Source organism: Ursus americanus, chromosome 24, assembly GCF_024610735.1.
Source record: "Ursus americanus isolate L20-20 chromosome 24, mUrsAme1.1.p, whole genome shotgun sequence".
NCBI classification, from domain to species: Eukaryota; Metazoa; Chordata; class Mammalia; order Carnivora; family Ursidae; genus Ursus; species Ursus americanus.
In genome coordinates, this window is record NC_142150.1 from 41,590,587 (window position 1) to 41,610,021 (window position 19,435).

The 19,435-nt window shown below is 58.4% G+C and overlaps 2 protein-coding genes across 2 annotated transcripts; one reads left to right on the forward strand and one right to left on the reverse strand.

The window, feature by feature from the left end:
* The first annotated feature begins 311 nt into the window (after nucleotides 1–311).
* Nucleotides 312–13,235, forward strand: ACTN3 (actinin alpha 3). The gene is made up of 21 exons (XM_045775851.2): nucleotides 312–523; nucleotides 4,164–4,278; nucleotides 4,456–4,575; nucleotides 4,892–4,978; nucleotides 5,060–5,147; nucleotides 5,572–5,650; nucleotides 5,735–5,816; nucleotides 6,537–6,622; nucleotides 6,932–7,024; nucleotides 7,469–7,699; nucleotides 7,824–7,971; nucleotides 9,057–9,207; nucleotides 9,836–9,944; nucleotides 10,055–10,195; nucleotides 10,428–10,610; nucleotides 11,074–11,208; nucleotides 11,305–11,484; nucleotides 11,901–12,047; nucleotides 12,136–12,201; nucleotides 12,711–12,869; nucleotides 12,953–13,235. The coding sequence occupies exons 1-21, from the start codon at nucleotides 377–379 to the stop codon at nucleotides 13,109–13,111; spliced, it is 2,706 nt and encodes a 901-aa protein (XP_045631807.2). The 5' UTR covers nucleotides 312–376; the 3' UTR covers nucleotides 13,112–13,235.
* Nucleotides 13,236–13,370: 135 nt separating this feature from the next.
* On the reverse strand, nucleotides 13,371–18,257 carry CTSF (cathepsin F). Its single transcript, XM_045775852.2, has 14 exons — nucleotides 17,939–18,257; nucleotides 17,630–17,728; nucleotides 17,266–17,350; nucleotides 17,112–17,173; nucleotides 16,909–16,984; nucleotides 16,296–16,409; nucleotides 16,032–16,177; nucleotides 15,847–15,943; nucleotides 15,687–15,767; nucleotides 14,847–14,966; nucleotides 14,696–14,760; nucleotides 14,506–14,596; nucleotides 14,020–14,078; nucleotides 13,371–13,938 (listed from the first exon to the last, which is right to left on the reverse strand). Exons 1-14 carry the CDS (start codon nucleotides 18,146–18,148, stop codon nucleotides 13,864–13,866), a joined length of 1,380 nt encoding a protein of 459 aa, XP_045631808.1. The 5' UTR covers nucleotides 18,149–18,257; the 3' UTR covers nucleotides 13,371–13,863.
* Nucleotides 18,258–19,435: the final 1,178 nt, after the last annotated feature.

A 19,435-nucleotide genomic window follows, 5' to 3' on the forward strand; every position in this document is an offset into this window, starting at 1 on the left:
TCAGGAGGAGGCCTAAGGGGCAGCTTCTAGACCGGTCTACAGTCACTACTATTAGCGTTATCTCCGTTGTACAGGTGAGAAGACAGAGAGGGCCGTGGCTTTCCCACTGTCACACAGCGCCCAAGAGGCGGAGCCGGAACAGGGACCCCGAATCTCCGCCGTGGGATCCACTCCAGCCCCCGCAAATCCTGCAGTCCCCTGGTCCCAAGGCAACCTCTTGCCTGGTGCCGACCCGAGCGCCTTCGCCCCCATCCGGCCCCACCCTCCTCCCCCATATTTAGCGCGAATCCGATCCGGGGCTGGGCCGGGCGCTACTTAACGCGGCCCCGGTGTTCTGGAGAGCGCCGAGCGGAGCGGAGCCAGGAGCCGGAGCAAGATGATGATGGTTATGCAGCCCGAGGGTCTGCGGGTCGGGGAGGGGCCCTTCGTAGGCGGCAGAGGAGGCGGCGAGTACATGGAACAGGAGGAGGACTGGGACCGCGACCTACTGCTCGACCCCGCCTGGGAGAAGCAGCAGCGGAAAGTGAGTGCTCACCCATTTCCAGAGGGCAAAACTGAGGCCTGAGAAGCCGGGCGGTTTGTCCTTGGCAACTCAGCAAGTCGGGGGCAGAGCCCGTCTAGATCCAGAGTGCCACTCCCTAGCCCGGGCTCTGCCCATCTGTCCTCCACTGTCTCCCAGAGCTGGTAGAGAGGGCTGGGAGCCCTCATGAGGGGTTTAGGATAACAAGGAGAGTTTCTGGGGTCCCCACCCCCCAGGGGTTCATTACCCTGGGCCCACTGTCCCACTTCTCCTGGTGAAAAGGGGTTGGGTGAAGCCCAGGAGATCCAAGTTTGGGGAGTGTGGGGAAAATAATCTTTCTCCCCAGACCCCCCCCCCCACCACTCTCTAGTTACATATCTTAGACCCCACCCTGAGGACTTGCAGCTGGCAATTAGTGGACTTGGGAGTGTGGAGGAGGAAAGAACCATCCCAGACCCCTCCCCACTCTCTCCTCTCTATTCTCTCCACTCTGGGGTTCATTGCCACTCCATCCCAATTGTCAAATGAGGAAACTGAGGCCCCGAAAGGGGCAGAGGTAGGACCCAAATCATATACTGTCAGAAAACAGGACACCCCCCAACCTGAGGGTCTTTGCTCCTTGCTTGCCCCACCCCCACTCCTTCCCAAGATACCCCTCCCCACCCTAGGGGCCCTAAGTCTACTGAAAAGGCCACAAGGTCAAGGAGGAGGGAAGCCTGGGTCCCCTTACACAGTAACCTGACTCTCCGGCCAGATGGACACTTTGTGCTGAGGCAGCGGCTTGGTGGAGCTGGAGTGGGGCACATGGGCAGCTGCGGCCCAGGCCCAGCCTTGTAGGGCACTCAGGCCCCCTCCCTGATCTATTTTCACTCCCAGACTTTCCCAAGTGGAGGGGGCAGGACACCTGGGTTCCCAAAAGAGAAAATGATCCGGGCTGGAGTGAGAGACTTTGGGGAGTGGCAGCCCAGGGGGAGGGAGGACTCAGTGAAGTCACTGGACCCCACTGAGCATTTGCCAACAGTGTGTGACTCCAGGAGAGGGCAGGGAACAGGAGTGCTCAGTGGAATTTGCAGGATCTGAGAATCCTAGGATTTAGAATCAGAGCACTTCTGCTGGGTTAGATGACAGGAGATGACCCCAGAGTCCAGGAGGCTCAGCTGACTAGGCTGGGGTGCCCCTGGTGACACGCTTCCCTTCTGGCTCCTCCTGCACCTGTCTCCAAGCAGGGCTGTGGTCCTTGGGTCTGGCAATCTCCCGGTGATGTCATCCCTGCCCATGGCTCCAGCTGCCATCTGCTCTGCGACAACTCCTACCCCCACCCCACCCACCAGGTTTCCCTCAGATCCAGGTCCACGTGCCCTTCATAAGACACATGCTAGTCTGTAACTTGCCTGCATCATTTAACAAAATATCAGGAATACCCTTCCAACCCAACCTACAGCCACCCACTTCATCCATTCATTCAATGGCTGCAAAGCGTAGATGCTCTCTGTAAATTAATCAGCATCCCTGGAAGTTGGCCATTCCGGAGTTTCTTTCTCCTCCAGCCTGAACGTCTCCGTCTCGTACTCGGCTTAGCCTCACCCTACCCCTGCCCTTCCCCTAAGTCTTGGAGCACTCCCTCCTGCTCCTGCCTGATGCCTGAGTCCTCTTCATTCAATCTCATTCAAAAGCATTCATTCAGTATTTCTTAGGGAGGTCCTCCTCTGGGCCAGGCGGCAGGACTTCAGCAGCAAACAAAATAAAGCCTCTGCCTCCAGAAGCTTATACTTCAGCAAGGAAGACTGTTTCTATCCCATCCCTCTGACCCTGCCCCATTCCCCTCCCTGACACCCTTCCTCCCGGCCTCTCCCCCGCCCCCCACCCCATTCCAGTTGCCCCCTTCCCACTTCTCCCTTCTGCTCTGCCAAGCCATATGCCTCCACTCTGCCACCAGAAAGAGCTTTCTAAAACACAGTTCTGCCCACCTCCCTCTGCCCAAAAGCTTCCCTGATTCCCTGTTGCCCTCAGGATCAAGTTGAAACTCCCTGGCTTAACACCCAAGATCGTGCATGACCTGGCCCCTGCAGCCCTTCCGGCCTGCCTCCCACCACTTATACCCCAACACCCCCAGCTTCATTCCAGTGGCACCCAGATAGCTGTAACCCCACAAACGTAGCAACTGTTTCTCACTGCTGAGCACTTGCGCGTGTGGCTGCCCCTGCCTGAAATGCCCTTGCCTGCCCTTCTCTGTCCGAATAATCCCTGCTCCTCCATTGCAGCTCAGATCAAACATTAGCCTTCCCCAAGAGGTCCCCCGCCCCATCTGAAGAACTCCTTCCCTCTTCTCCCTGACGCTAGTCTCTCCCAGCACTTCTCAGATCAACATGACTCTTTGATCGACTGTGAGCTTCCTTAGGGCAGGGGCCCCATCTCATTAATTCATGTTTGTCAAATGGAAGCCCCACATAGTCCCGCCTTTCCCCCTGCATTATCTAGACCCAGAGCATCTCCGACTCCCCACAGAGAATCCAACTGCCTTCTCCTGTGCTTGGGACCCCATCAAGTAGTGCTCGGCACTCACTTATACACCTCCAGCGACAGGAAGCTCACTCCCTTTCCTGGGCAATGACAGTCCCTCATGTATTTAAAGCATCATCTCTCATGCCCAGCTCCGCGGGCAGCTGAAACGCTGGTCTGAGGAAGGGAAGCTGGCTGAGGAAAATAATTCCAATGACTTCCAGGGCCATCTGCCAGGATTAATTGCTTTGTGGTTGGGGAATGCTCTGAATTCTAGAATCCTGCCAGATTGGAGGAAAACCTTGGGACATCATGAAGTCTGGCCAGTTAATTGTACAAATGGGGAGACTGAGTCCAAGAAAGGGCAAAGGGTATACTCCAGGTCATAGTGAGTGAGCATCTCCGCTGGGCTTGGAGCCCAAGTATAGACTCTACCCAGGACCCTACGGCTGATGGCACAGTGCCGGCTTGAGGGCTTGGTAGGTTGGTGGAACTTGTGTTCCAGGCTGCAGGGCACCCCCATCCCCGATATATGCAGAGCTGCATAGCAGCCCTCCCGTCCCACATGGAGGCTGAGGCTGAGGCTAGGGAGAGGGGAAAGGCAGTCACCTCCAGGAACTGGGTCAAGCTGGTCCTCGTGCCCAGCTAGCTGGTCCTCCACAACTTGTAAAGCTTGTACCCTCATGTTCCAGTTGGAGGCCAATTCACCAAAGCCCAGGGAGGTCAGTGGGGCTGAGAGGACAGTAATGGAGGTGCACAGGCGCTCAGGCAAAGCCCTCAGGGCTGGGTAAGCTTCAGTCTAGAACTTTGCAGGGGTGAGAAGGGCAGTATCACCCTTGGCCCTTGTATGTCAGATGGTCCCACACTTCGGAGCATATGCTTTACAATTTTCTAAAACCCCCTCCGGTGCTTGAGACTGGCCAGAGCTGGCTTGCCCCAAGTCCAAACTGGGACCTGTGCGGGCCCTAGAGCCCATTTCTCCTTTTCCAGGAGAACGAAAGCTCAGAGAGAAAAGGGCATTGGGCCTGGATGCACAGCCAGTCAGTGCTGAGCCGGGACTTGACTCTGGAGCCGGGGCTCTGGGATCTACCCCGATGTCCCCCAGGCCCAGGGCTAGGGTCTGAACGCTGTCCTCTGCCCCCAGACCTTCACTGCCTGGTGCAACTCACACCTGCGCAAGGCTGGCACCCAGATTGAGAACATCGAGGACGATTTCCGCAATGGCCTCAAACTCATGCTGCTCTTGGAGGTCATTTCAGGTGAGGAGTGCAAACCAAGGCACAGAGACCCCAGGACCTAGGGGAATCCATGGAGCTGGGGGAACACGACAGCCGGCTGCCACCAGAGGGGACGTGGAGGGGGAGGGGACGTTTGAGGACAGTGTCTTCAGATTCTTCTTGTGACTTTTGACCCCTGACCTCTCCTCTTACACCCAGGAGAGAGGCTGCCCAGGCCAGACAAAGGCAAGATGCGCTTCCACAAGATCGCCAATGTCAACAAGGCCCTGGACTTCATCGCCAGCAAGGGGGTTAAACTGGTGTCCATCGGTGCCGAAGGTGAGGAGGGGGCAGGAGGAGGCCCGGGAGGGGCGTGGAGGGCCATCCTGACATCAGCAAGTCACTGCTGGGAGCCTGTCTTCTCAGCTGTGGGGTTCACCATCCGTGCCTCATAGGAGGGACTGTTAAGGGACAAATGTGCCCTCAGTGCTGGCACAGGACCCGGGACTAGCAAGTGTTCCGTGACTGAGCCCTGACTAGGTACCAGCTCCAGCCTGGGGGCCAAGGGCCAAGCAGCGGAGCGGGGAGGGAGGCAGCAGAGGCAGTACGGGACTTGAACGCCACATGGAACCTGTCCCCATTCCCCACCCTGCAGAGATTGTTGACGGGAACCTGAAGATGACCCTGGGCATGATCTGGACCATCATCCTTCGCTTCGCCATCCAGGACATCTCTGTGGAGGGTGAGTGGCGGGGAGGCCGGTAGGGTGAGAGGGCTGGCCCAGACCCCTCCCCAGCCGACACCTCTCCCCACCCCCGCCCAGAAACTTCCGCCAAGGAAGGCCTGCTCCTGTGGTGCCAGAGGAAGACGGCGCCGTACCGCAACGTCAACGTGCAGAACTTCCACACCAGGTGTGTCACGTGCACGGCCTCCGCTGGGCTCTCCCTGCCGCGCCCCTGACCCGGAGTCTGAGAGTAGGAGGCTTCAGTCGGTGGTGAATTGAATCCAGGAGGGTGAGGGAGGATCCCTGAGGGAGAGCGCATTGGAGACATCCCTGGAAGGGTGTTCCAGCCAGAGGGAACCTTGCGAGCAAAATCCCAGAGGCCAAAAACATCCAGATATTGGCGTGGCTCAAGCACAGGGTATGGGAAGGAATCGTGATGAGCTGGGAGGAGATGGTCCAAATCTGGTGATGAAGGGCCTCCAATGCCAAGCCAAGGAGTTCAGACTACTCCATCTTACTGATGAGGCTGTCCTGATGGAGATGCTCTTGGAGTGAGGGTAGGACAGAGCCTCAGCTCGAATCCAGGCCTGACTCCCCTTCTCCCTGTCCAGCTGGAAGGATGGCCTGGCCCTCTGTGCTCTCATCCACCGACACCGCCCCGACCTCATCGACTATGCCAAACTGCGCAAGGTAGGCCTCTGCCGCCCCCTGCCCCAACGCCCCAATCTCTGCCCTTGGCTGATACCTCACCTTTCCCTGCTCCCACCCACCTAGGATGACCCCGTTGGCAACCTAAACACTGCCTTCGAGGTGGCAGAGAAATACCTGGACATCCCCAGGATGTTGGATGCAGAAGGTGAGAGGAAGCCCCAGGCCAGGATTCGGCTCACTGAGCAGAGGCGTGGTCCAACCTTCACCCCTTTGCCCCTGCTCTTCGCCTCCTCTTGGAATGGTCTCCCCCTCAGCCTACCCTGTAATAAAAACCCTTCCTGTCCCAGGTGCCCGCCCCCAGGAGCCCTCTACCCTGACCCCCCCCCCCCACCCTGCCCCTCTCCAGCCAGCGGAAGCAGCCTCTCCTGCCTCTTCCCTTACAGTGCCACCTTCTGCCTCATGTCTCAGTTACGTGGGTCACCTGGGAGCATGGGGGCTCCTTAGGGGCAGTGCCTCTTTTCCCTCCGCCCAAGCAACGCTTTAGTCAACTGAGGCAGCAAACATTTTCTGAACAACTACTGTGTCTGGTGCCCTGGATGTGTGGGCACCAATGGATGAGAACTTGGGGAAAAGACAGACAGATGGACCCATGCAGTGATGGGATGGGTAGAGACACCAGCCAGTGTGGGCTGCAGCGTCTGCTCACTCACCCACTCCCTCGTGCTTTTCTCACCCCATAGAGGATATATTCCTGGGCCTTGGGGTAATCAGAGAGGGCTTCAGGGAAGAGGCAGATGCTGGGTTTGGGGTAGCTGGCAGCTGGTGGCTGTGACTAGATGTCTCCACCCCTCCTGTCTCGAGGGAGATCTCGAGCCCATTCCCCAAGCCTGGCTTTGGCCAATAAATACTGGCTGCTGTCTCCTAGACATCGTGAACACCCCAAAGCCCGATGAGAAAGCCATCATGACCTACGTTTCCTGCTTCTACCATGCCTTCGCCGGGGCTGAGCAGGTAAGGGGGCCCCCGCTGCTGCTGCCTGGGCTGGGCTTGTGGACCAAGGGGTCCAACCCTGGCAGCATCCCAACATTCGGAGGTGCTGGATCCCACATGGGTGGGAGTGCCACTGTCCCATCCGCCTACACTCAGTCTCTGGGGAACTCAGGAGCAGAGGCATCTGGCCTGGAAGCTCCCTCCTCATCCGAAAAGACGTGCTGCCCTAATCGCATGGACCCAGGTTTTAAGGGCTTTACAGAGGAAGGCTGGCTTGGGGTGTCTGCAGCAGTTCGTTCTAGTGCCCACCTTTTCCGACTCCCATGACAGGCAGAGACGGCCGCCAATAGGATCTGCAAGGTGCTGGCCGTGAACCAGGAGAATGAGAAGCTGATGGAGGAGTATGAGAAGCTTGCCAGTGAGGTGAGACTGAGGCCAGAGAAGGCCCTTCCCCTTCCCATACCTGTGCTCTGCTAACCCTGGCTAGCCCAGGCCTGAGCCTGTGAAGCCTCCCTCCCCTCAGAGAGGCCTTGGCCTCCTGCCTCCTCCTGCCATCTTCACCCCTCTCCTGCCCTTTCTGCCTGTCCAAGCTCCTGGTCATTCGCAGATTCACTCATCATTCGTTCACTCATTCCTTTATCCGTTCGCGCACATTTAGGCAATCTCATGGCTCTTTGCTCTGTGCCAGCCTGTATTGGTCCCTGGACTCAGACATTGCCCATCCGACTCCTTCCCTGACTGGTGGGGACTCCCATTCTGCTTGAGGCCTGGCCTTCTGGCCACAGCCGGGGTGTGGGTGGCGAGGGGCGGGCGGGGTGCGCAGGCCAGCTCCGAACTGCCCGCGCTGCACCCGCCTGGCCTTGGCAGCTGCTGGAATGGATCCGCCGCACCATACCATGGCTGGAGAGCCGCGTGGGCGAGACCAGCATGAGTGCCATGCAGCGCAAGCTGGAGGACTTCCGGGACTACCGGCGCCTGCACAAGCCGCCCCGAGTGCAGGAGAAGTGCCAACTGGAGATCAACTTCAACACGCTGCAGACCAAGCTGCGGCTGAGCCACCGGCCCGCCTTCATGCCCTCCGAGGGCAAGCTGGTCTCGGTGAGCCAGGCCAGCGAGGGGTGACCCCACGCTCTGCCCACATCCTCTGGGTGACTTGGGGCTCTGTGTCCCCATCTGTACAATGGGCAAACCATGATGGAAGGCGCCTCTGCCTGCCCCACAGGACATCGCCAACGCATGGCGTGGGCTGGAGCAAGTGGAGAAGGGCTATGAGGACTGGCTGCTCTCGGAGATCCGGCGCCTGCAGCGGCTCCAGCACCTGGCGGAGAAATTCCAGCAGAAGGCCTCCTTGCACGAAGCCTGGACCCGGGGTAGGTACACCTCAGTGTACCAGGGCTTGAGGCTGTCCTGGGTGGAGACTGATATGGTGGCGGGGGGGGGGGGGGGGCAGGGGGGAGGGAGTCCTGGCAAAATGCACAGGTCACGAGTAGGTGTTCTGCCAGGAAGGTGGGGACCTGTTTTCTAGACCCACCCTGACTTGCTGTGCAGCCAAGTCACTGCTCCTCTTTGGACCCCAGTTTCTTCATCTGTACACTTGGGCCCCTGTCTCCTGGCTCTGGCCTTCCATAGGTCTGCTTTGATTAACTGGTCATTTAGCATTTTATTTGTACCTGTGGCAGGTGAGGCTCCAACCCGAACAAGCACTTATGTCGGACTCAGAGCGTATCAGTGGCAGAATACTGCATGAGTCAAATATATCACTCTGTATGAAGACAGTCATTCTGTATTCTATCAGGGATTTTAATCCTACAAATAAATGAGCCCTGCCTACAAATAATGAACAAACGTTAATAATGGATTATGGGCATGAAGAATAATAGTGGTTTGATATAACAGGAATTCCTTAAATATGAAACTATTTATGGGATTCTGTGGAGGTTTCTGAATCTTTAAACCAAAATTCAGAGGCATTCAATAAGTAGTAGGGGCTGTGATTATTATTATTATTATGGTTTTATTTGTGTAATAATGGTAATTCATTCTCAAAGCACTTTTACATTCATCATTCATTCATGCGACACATATTCCATAGCCTGGCACTGTGGAAACTGGTGAGCAAAGGAAACCAGGTCAGGGGCTCACTGGGCTCAGAGTCGTTGGGAGGTAGTTCGCGATCCAGTAAGACCCTAACTGTACTAAGGGCCACTCTGAGACGTGTAGGATCTGGGACGCTGACGTCATTCACGGGCCATGCCCAGGAACAGCAGCTTCACTTAACTTTATCACACTGGCGTCGCAGAAAAGACCCCGAGGATAAGCTGGGCAGGTGTAATCACTTGCATTTCACAAATGAGAACGCTCCAAGGTCACCCAGCCCGGCTCCGCTCGCACCCCCGGCTCCGGCCGCAGCCGCCGCCGCCGCTGGGTGACCCGAGCCTGGCTTCTCTCCGAGTAGGGAAGGAGGATATGCTGAGCCAGCGCGACTACGAGTCGGCCTCTCTGCAGGAGGTGCGGGCGTTGCTGCGCCGCCACGAGGCCTTTGAGAGCGACCTGGCGGCGCACCAGGACCGCGTGGAGCACATCGCCGCGCTGGCCCAGGAGCTCAAGTAGGCGTGGCCTGCTGCTGGGCCCGCCCCCCAGTAGCCCCCCCCACCTCCCTGCCCCCCAGCCCCCGACAACTTCCCTACCTGGCCTGGCCCCTCGCCCGCCCAGCTCCCCACTACCCTCTGCAAGACTTTGTTCTCCCCAGTTCAGGAACCCCGCCTGGTGCCCACGTCTTTTCCCCTCACCACTTGCTCCGCTCCTCCTCCCGTAACCCTGTCCCCATCGCGGGGCCCACACTCTTCCCTACCTGTGTTCAGCCGGCCCCTCCCCCGTGACCTACCCCTAATTTGGGGGCCTCCTTCAGCTCTGGCCCTGGCCTGCTAGCTCAAAATCTCCCCATCAGCCTCGGTTTCCCCACCTCCCCTGTAAACCCCGCCCCTTCTCGCACAGTCCCACCCCCCCAATCAAAGCTCCCCAGGGGACTGGATCTGAGGAACCGGGGGTGCCCCCTACCCAAGGAATGCACTGGAACCCCCACCTCCACCCCCCAGGAATGCCTTGCTTCACCCACACCTGCCCTGGCTCCCTTGGGCCTTCACCATCTGGGGCAGTTTCCAGGCCCAGGAGGGCAGGCAGGAGGAAATCTAGGCTGTTGTCTGACCCCCTCGTCATCCCCTTTCTCGCCCCCAGTGAGCTGGACTACCACGAGGCGGCCTCAGTGAATAGCCGCTGCCAGGCCATCTGCGACCAGTGGGACAGCCTGGGCACGCTGACCCAGAAGCGGAGGGACGCGCTGGAAGTGGGTTTGGGGGCTAGGGAGCTGGGAGCTGGGAGCTGGGGGCTGGAGACCGGAGGCTGGTGAGGGGCCTGATGGGCAGGCTGCTGACTCGCCATCCCCGTGGCCCCCAGCGGATGGAGAAACTCCTGGAGACCGTCGACCAGCTGCAGCTGGAGTTTGCCCGGCGGGCAGCGCCCTTCAACAACTGGCTGGATGGGGCCGTGGAGGACCTGCAGGACGTGTGGCTCGTGCACTCGGTGGAGGAGACGCAGGTGGATGCGGGGGTCCCAGGTGTGGGGGATTGGATGGGGTGACAGGGAAGCGAGCCTAGGATCCTGGGTTTCTAGGGTTTCTTTCTTTGGATTCCTGGGGATCCCAAATGCTAGGCTGGGAGACAGGAGGCCTGCTGTGGACCCACTGGGTGGCCTGCAGCACGCTGCGGCCTTTTCATTGCCTGTGGGAAGTGGAGGCTGCGGGCTCATGCTTCCTGCCTGTTGCTCCCAGAGCTTGCTGACTGCACATGAGCAATTCAAGGCTACGTTGCCGGAGGCTGACCGAGAGCGAGGAGCCATCCTGGGTATCCAGGGTGAGATCCAGAAGATCTGCCAAACGTACGGACTACGGCCCAGCTCCACCAACCCCTACATCAACCTCACACCACAGGACATCAACAGCAAGTGGGACATGGTCAGTGCTGCCTGTGACCTCTCCCTGCCTCCCACCCACTCCTGTGCTTTCTCACCACCCCGAGACCTCGGGTGTCCCGAGCTGTGGAGACTCAAGTCCACCTTCGGATCTGAGATCTGTCACAGCCATCGTGTGGCATTGGATAAGTCACCCTGCCTGTCATGGCCTCATCTGCAGAATGGCCATAACAGCAGCATTTCCCTCTCGGGCCTGATGTGAAGTAGAATTAAGCCTGGGGTGTGGACATCTTTATAAAACTACAGTTATTGTTGTATCAGCCCCATTTTACCGATGAGAAAAACAAACCTAGAGAGGTCATGTGACCTGCTGAAGAGCTTGTCCATGTAAGCCCAGACATCTTGCTCGAGTAGCAGGGGCTCTTTTAGGGCTTGGACCCCATCTCCCCTCACAGCCATCTTCTCGCTCCCAGAGCTGCCCCAGGCACAAGCCCCCTTCTTCCTAGGTCCGAAAGCTGGTGCCCAGCCGTGACCAGACGCTGCAGGAAGAGCTCTCCAGGCAGCAGCTGAACGAGAGGCTCCGGCGACAGTTCGCAGCTCAAGCCAATGCCGTTGGGCCCTGGATCCAGGGCAAGGTGGAGGTAAGGCTTGGATGGTGGGGCCCATCTGGGGGAGTGAGGCCAGGGCCGGGGCCACGGGGGGCTGGGAGCTCTCATCCTGCCTGGGTCCCCCTACAGGAGGTGGGGCGCCTAGCCACAGGGATGGCCGGCTCTCTGGAGGAACAGATGGCTGGGCTGCGACAACAGGAGCAGAACATCATCAACTACAAGAGCAACATTGACCGGCTGGAGGGCGACCACCAGCTGCTGCAGGAGAGCCTGGTGTTCGACAACAAGCACACGGTTTACAGCATGGAGGTGAGAGGCACCTGCTTAGAAGGGTGGGGAGGCGGCCCTGGCTGGGGAAGCCCGGGGCGGCGATGGCTGGACACGGCACGTCTGCCCCAGGAGGGGCCCCGGTTCAGCTTGGCCAGGTCCCTCCATGCGCCCACAGGGATACTGAGATCTAGTGAGGGAAAGTGACCCGTCCAGAGTCACACAGCTGTCTGAAGCCAGACCAGGATTGGCCATGACTGGGTGATCAACACTTAGTACAGAAGTCATCAAACTTCAAGGAGGGACGGGCTTCTGGCGGTCGCTCAGTGGAACCTCCAGAGAGGGACAAAGGCCCACTAGGGTGGAAGAGTTGCCCAGGGTCACACAGCAGATTGGGAGTGAAGGTAGAATTAGTGGCTAGGCACCAGCCGCCTACTAACTTGTCGCCTGTTCCCCAGCACATCCGTGTGGGCTGGGAGCAGCTGCTCACGTCCATCGCCCGCACTATCAATGAGGTGGAGAACCAGGTACTGACTCGAGATGCCAAGGGCCTGAGCCAGGAGCAGCTCAACGAATTCCGGGCATCCTTCAACCACTTTGACCGGGTCAGCAGGGGCCCTGCTCTGTGGGTTGGTGGACTTGAGGGCTGGTGGGGCTGGAGGACCAAGTCTGATATCCACTCATGTGCGACAGAAGCGGAACGGGATGATGGAGCCTGATGACTTCCGGGCTTGCCTCATCTCCATGGGCTATGACCTGGTGAGTGCTCCCAGCCTGCGTCGCAGGAGTCCCATCAGTGCCTCTCTCCTACACCGTGATCACCTACCGCATCCCTTCCACCTTCCCATGCGTTTCATTTCCCCATCACGCCCACTGGGGCTGGGCAGGATGACCCCCTTTCACACAGGGACTGTCAAAGGTTCAGTGAGGTCGACTGACCTGCCCAAGGACGCAGCTAGGATCAGGGCTCCGTTGTATGTGACTTGAAAGCCTGAGCTTGCAACATTTTTACCCAGAGAAACAGCACTACAGAAAGCTCCAGAGAAAAGATGAGGACCAAAGGGCAATAGGCAGCATTGCCAGGGGCAGGAGGCAGATTTCAGCTGAGGAGAAAGGACTCCCCGTAAAACCAGGGACAAGGCTGTGGCACAGTCTATGGAGGGAAGAGAGCACTTTGTAACCGGGGCTGTCAAGCCAAAGCTAGACAGTCCCCAGGAGGGGACATGAGACCCTTGTGGCTTTAGTACCCACGGGCTTCATCCCTGCAGGGAGAGGTGGAGTTTGCTCGCATTATGACCATGGTGGACCCCAACGCAGCCGGCGTCGTGACCTTCCAGGCCTTCATCGACTTCATGACCCGAGAGACAGCTGAGACCGACACAGCTGAGCAAGTTGTGGCCTCCTTCAAGATCCTGGCAGGAGATAAGGTGAGTCCCAGGTGGTGGAGGGGGCTGGTGGGCTGGGACAGGGAACAGGATCTGTGGGTCCTCAACCACTTTTTCTCCCCCAGAACTATATCACTCCCGAAGAGCTGCGGCGGGAGCTCCCCGCTGAGCAGGCCGAGTACTGCATTCGTCGTATGGCACCCTACAAGGGCTCTGGGGCTCCGGTTGGAGCCCTGGACTACGTGGCCTTCTCCAGTGCCCTCTATGGGGAGAGTGACCTCTGACCTCAACCCCGAAGGTTCTCTACACGAGTCAGAGGGGGGGGGCTCCCTCTGGCTGATCCCATCCATCTCTCGGAGCAAGGGCCCCAGCCACGTACGTCTGAATAAAGACCCATCCGTGAGCCTCTCTCCATCTCCTCTCAGTTCCTGAAGCAGATGCTGGGCCCTCAGGCTCCTGGACAGGACCAGCTGCCCAACCTCGACCCTCCAGGAGTCCCTACCACCCCTCTTTGCCCTTAGGTACTGAGCACTCACACCACACTGGGGCCTAGGACACCTCTTTATTGCTGTTAGAAAAAGGCAGTTACAATAGTTTCTCTAGATGTGGAAGGAAGTACTGTCCCCAAATCCAGGGGGAGCCAGAAAATTTATAGCATCAGACAGAGGAAAGGCAGGGCAGGAAGCCAGAGCCTGCTGAGGACAAAGCTGGGTTTAAGGCCAGGATATCTTCTTCCCACCTGCTCCTTACCCAAGCCCAAGATTCCTGCCACAGCTTCAGCCGCCAGGACATCATCCTTCATCCCAAGAGCCTCCTGGCTACCCCAAGTCAACAAAGGTGCCGTCGGGGAACTTCAGGGTAGGGGTGGGGTAGAGAGGAGTCGGGGCGTTGCCCTAGCCCAGTGCCTTCTGCTCACCCTGAGGTACCCGGTGCCTGTCCCTCAGCCAGCTGTGCCTCCTGGGAAGGGGCCTGGACATGCAGGCCAGGCTGAGGAAGGGGCTGCTCTGGTCGGCACCAGGTCCCGCGCTGGTGCTCCTCAGTCCACCACTGCCGAGCTGGCCATGGTGTTCACACCACAGGCCCCGGACCCACGGTGCAAGTAGTAGTAACCCTGGCGGAAAGGCAGCGGGCCGGTGAGGGCGCTAGGGCAGGACAGGGGTGGGAGGGCTGGGGCCACGGAGACAAGACTCACCTCCTCGCCCCAGTCAGTGCCCCAGCTGTTCTTGATGGCCCAGAAGGGAATGCCAGAGCCTGGGGAGCAGTGCGGAGTGCAGGGGGTCAGGGGCCCCCAATTCTCCAGTCAGGGCCCCCAGCACTTTGCACTCTCCCAGCATCTGCTGTGGCCTATGGCGACAGGTACTAGGAGAAGAGGAGAAAGCCAGACAGGCCCACCTACCACCCTCCTGGAGACCTGGTGTGGCTCTGAGGCGGGGGGGAGGGCACCCAGCCACCCACATCTAGCAGGTTATCTGTAACAGTTCAACCTTCCACTGCCTCAGCGTTCCCATCCAGAGAGGGGACGGATGACTCCTGCCTGGCCTATGGCCTGCAGCAAGGGTAAGGACAGGGTTCCCAGGCAGTCCCTCAATTTCCCCCTCCAGAGGTCCGGAGAGGCTGTGGTCCAATCTCTGCCCGTGATCTGAGGTGGACGGACAGAGAGGGGGTCAGTGGAACTCACGGTTGCCGTAGCCCACAAGCAGCACAGCATGGTCGATGAGCCAAGGGCTGCAAAGGGGCCGTAGTGGGTGGGAGATCCCGCGGCGGTAGAACTGGTGGTGGGGAGAATAAAGAGTAGGAGGCCACCTCCAAGGAGAAGCGGGAAGGGAGCTGGCAAGGGACAGGCAGGGGCGGCAGAGCTGGGGCCTTACCTGCATGCCAAAGGCATTGATGGCAACGGAGATGGGGCCCTTCTGGGCCAGCCAGGCCACCAGCTCTGAGACAGGCAAGGGACAGCGTCAGAGACAGCCTGGCCCCAGCCCTACCTGGCTTGTCCCCACCCTCACCCTGGCCCTTACTCACTCTGCTCATTCTGGCTCAGCTCCACAGAGTCATTGATATAGACCCTGGCCTTCTTTGCGGAGAAACTGCAGGTCTGCACGTGGCCGCGGTAGCTGTAGTCGTCCTCTGTCTCCAGCCCTCCTGGGGAATGGTGGGGGTGGGATGGGGTGGGGAGAGAAAATATGGACCCCCGTGTACCACACACTCATCTTCTCCTGGCCAGGGGCTACACCCAAGCCCCTTCTGTGAGGTCTCAAGGTTCTCATCCACCCCAGACCAAGGCCATGCCGTCAGAACAGCAGCCTCCCTCTAGAGATGACAAAACAGAGACTAAGGGAGGGAGGAACCAGGGAGAAATGGGGCTGAGACGGGACTCGATGCCCATCTTCTGATCCTAACTCATCCCAGCACTCCCGGGACTCTTCACCTTGGCTTGCTTGTCCTGCTCAGTCTGCTCCCAGTGTGACCCAGACCCTGCGCGGCTCCCGGTCTCTGGACGGCCACCCCAGTCCCTCAGCCCTTCATCCCTGGGCCGCTGAAGCCCACCACTGAACCGAATTACCAGCTTAAGTCAACACCTCCTCTCAAGGACAAGGTGTGTTGCTACCTGGCTTAGTGGTATTACAGAAATATGGACCTCCAAGCAGCAAAAACACCAAGACCCCTGCTATGCACCAAGGACTTTACGTATTATCCCCTCACTTGATACTCAGAGCAGTTCTGTGAAGTGGGCAAGATGAGCCCCTTTTCACAGATGAAATCAAAGAGCTGACTTGTTCAAGGTCATTAAGGGTCAGCATTAAGACCTGAATCCAGTTAGCACTGACTCCCACTGCCCCTCCTGATCCCATGAACGCATACCCAGAGTCTTTATGGCTGAGTAGGCGTTGGAGGGCAAGCCACCCAGGCAGGCCTTGTCCACTTTGTCACAGTCCAAGAGCTCTAGGAGACAGAAGGCTGGTCCTGAGGAGCCCTCTGGAGGGGCTGGGCTGGGGGCAGGGGCGTCGAGTGGGATGCTCACCCTGCTCAGAGAGGGAGAGCAGGGACCCCCGTTTTAGGAACCACTGGCCCTCCACATTGCCGGTGACTGAGAAAGCCCAGCAGGAGCCACACATGCCCTGCAAGAAAGGGGCAGAGTCAGGGCTGGGCTCCCTCCCAACCCCCGTGTAGTCCTCATGTCCCACCATTGCCTCTTAGGGGTCCAACCTGGTCCTTGACTTGGGTGACAGCCCCCTTATTCCTCCAGTCCCACTCGGGTGGGGCAGAGTCGCCAATGGACTTGGCTAAGCGCATCTTCTTGCCACGGTTCTCTCTTAGGAGAGGATTCAGGTAGATGGTACGGAACTCCTCCTCTGTGGGCAAAGGTGGGCAGGGGATGGGGGGGACAGTATAAGGCAGCCCTGATCAGGGGCCTTGGGAGCAGACCCTGACTCTTTCAGGCTCCATGAGGGCTCTGGCCACCACTTCTACCTGTAAGGTCACTGAACTTGGTGATCCCATACTGAGCCGTGCCACGGTCCAGTGCCTGGATCTTCTGCGCTCTCATCATGTTGTTGGAAAAGACAGACATGCGCCACTCAGCTTCTGAGAACCAAGGAGCAGGAGAGGAAAGGCTTGGACCCCAGGCAGATCACAGAAGGGGACTAGCAAGCACAGGCTTCCCTGGGGAGTAGGTGGGCTCTGGATCGGGCTTGCAGCTCTTTTCAAGGACAGAACTCTGGGGAGGGCTGGAGGTGGGGGGAGGACCAGACCTGCAAGTGATGAGTGGGAGGTGGGAACAACTTTTGGCGCCACACTGAATTGATGGTATCCCAGGAGTGAAGGCAGAACCAAAATGGACTCCAAAGGGCATCCTCAGACAGGGTCATGGGAAAAGACTACCATGCTAGGGAGGTGGAGGCACCAGCAGAGAAAATCTGGCCTTTGCCCCATCCCATTCTATCCAGAATGATGAAGACCCATGCTCTCTGACCAAGAAAATCAGATGAGAGAAGAGGCCTTCCCCTCTCCAACACCAAGGTACCAAGTGGGGGGGAAGGTCCTGATCTGATTGGGACAGATACAGCCAAGTCTGGGTCCTCACCCTCCTTCGACTCATATGTCCGATTATAGGTGGTAACGAACTCCTTGAAGATTGAAGCCATTCTCACAGAAAAATCCTGGAAAGGGCACAGGGATCTTTACAAGGAATCCTTCTCGGATTCACCAGGGAGCCCACACCAGGGGTGGGAAAGAGAAGAGGAAATAAAGCAGCAGCCAGTTGCCAGATGGAGATGGGCTCCTCACCTGGGGCAGGGGTTCCTTGTTCAACAGTGGAAGGACTGAACTCAAAGTCTCATTTTTGTCATCTGAATAGGGTTGGAACAGAGAAGAAATCAAGGCTGAACCCTGAGTGAAGTCTGGTCTGAACTATGCCAGCATCCTTGGGCTATCCCAGCACCTGTAACCTTGGTATCCACTGGGCCACAGTCCCGTCTCAGCAGCATGTGTTTTCCTAGCTCATCCAGGACTTCGAAGCTGCAGAGCTGAAGGGAGAGGAGGAAGCCAGTCTGGGGGCTGGGATGGGAGCAAGGCCTTGGCAAGATGGAGCTGGAAGGGCCTCATGTGAAGACCACCTCCAAGGCAATCACCCCCACGGTACAGAGTGAGGCGAAGTCAGCACCCTGTCATGCCCCCTTAGAGCATTTTAGTCTCTGGCCCTTAAAGCCTGGAAAGTGACTCCGGCCGGGGTAGTTGCTGCCTCCTCATCACTTGACCCAAACTCATCATGGGGGCGGGGGAATCACAGGAGCCCTATCACTCACCAGGGTCTTCTTGGACACAGGGAGCTGGCACACCGTGGGGTCGTTGCAGGGAGGCTCCTCGAGGGTCGCCTTCAGGGAGTACAGCGACCCCTGGCCCGCCTGGATGGAGGGGCGGGTGAGGCAGGCACATCCACTCCCTCCTCAGCCCCTCCTTCCCACAGCCCCGCCCTACCCCCTTCCCTTTCCCTACCACCAGAAGTTCGTCTCTCCGAGCACCCCCACCCCGGGTCCAGGCCAAAGTTCCCAACCCTCCGACCAGGGCCCCCGCGCACCCGCACCGGGAAGCCCCCACCCCCGGCGCGTCCTCACCCGGCGGACGCGACCGCGCACGGCCCCCAGCGTCGCCCACGTCCCGGCTGCCCGGCCGCGGTTGTACATCTCCAGGGCGAACCGGGCGGGCCCCAGCAGCTCCGGGTACGCCGCCTCCCGGGCCTGAGCGTCGGCTGCCTGGCGGGGCGGGGCGGGATCGGCGCCCAGGAGCAGCCCCAGCAGCGACAGCAGCGGCAGCCAGGGTGCCATGGCGAGGGCGAAGCCGGAGGCCCGGACGCACCGACCGACAGACGCGCGGACCAACTGACGGGGCGCAGCTGCCCGCGGACAGAGGGGCAGGCGTCCCTCCCCCTGCTCCCGGGGCGGCGGGGCGGCGGCCAATGGACGCGGGCCCGGTGCGCGTGCGCACTCTCTTATTTACGCGAGGCACGTGGGCCGAGCCGGCTGAGCAGGCGAGTCTTCGCCAAAGCTGGAGGGGGAGGGGAGGAGGGAGGGGGAGGGGGGAAGAGGGGTCTGCTGGGTACTTTGCAGCCTCGGAGCAATTCGGTCGGTCTGTGGACACGCGGGTGGAGAGGCAGTCTTGGAATAATCCTCTTAGGTCTTGGGGATGTTTAGGGAGGGGAAAGGATGCTGGCCTGGGAATGACAATAGTTAACAGTTGGTTTTAGAGCCTGAGTTCACAGCTCAGTTGCCTCTTTGAGGCTCCTCCGCTCATCAGCCAAATGGAAGGTAATATCCCCTGGACTGGCACTGCCGTCCCTGTTGTGGGGATCTAACACAAACACGCAAGCATTCGGTAACCACGAAAGCAAGGTGCGGGATGTAGAGCTGTTCTTTGGTTCCTTCAAGCTTTCACAGCAGTGTTCCAGGGCCCAGCGAGAAGATGCATGAATAGATGCATTAGGCATAGTGCTGCCTGCTTGGAGCTCGCACTCTAGTGGAAAGACAGATAGGAAAGAGACGTTGTCCTGCAAGGTGTTCCCAGCTGGGGAGAGAAGTAGGGAAGAGAGAGTTTAAGGGAATTGAGGAAATCCCAGAAGGGAATGGAGAGTTAGTTTGGGCTTAGAGAGTGTGGAAAACTAATATTAAATGTCACCCGGTCCTGGGGAGCCTGGGTGGCTCAATCAGTTAAGTGTCTGCCTTCAGCTCAGGTCATGATCCCAGAGTCCTGGGATCAAGCCCCACATCAGGCTCACTGCTCAGCGGGAAGCCTGCTTCTCCCTCTCCCTCTGCCTGCCACCCCCCCTGCTTATGCTCTCTCTCTGTCAAAAAATAAATAAAATCTTTAAAATAAATATATAAATATAAATATAAATAAATAAATAAATAAATATATATGTGTGTGTGTGTATATATATATATATATATATATATGTATATATATATATTACCTGGTCCAAGCCTGACTTGTTACAGCAGCAAAGGTCTAAAAAGGTGAAAATGACTTTCCAGCTACTCAGAAGTAAGTGCTGGAGCCAGGCCAGAGCTGGCTTTGAGCTCCATCCTGGCTGAGGTCTGAGAGGGGATGGCCTGAAG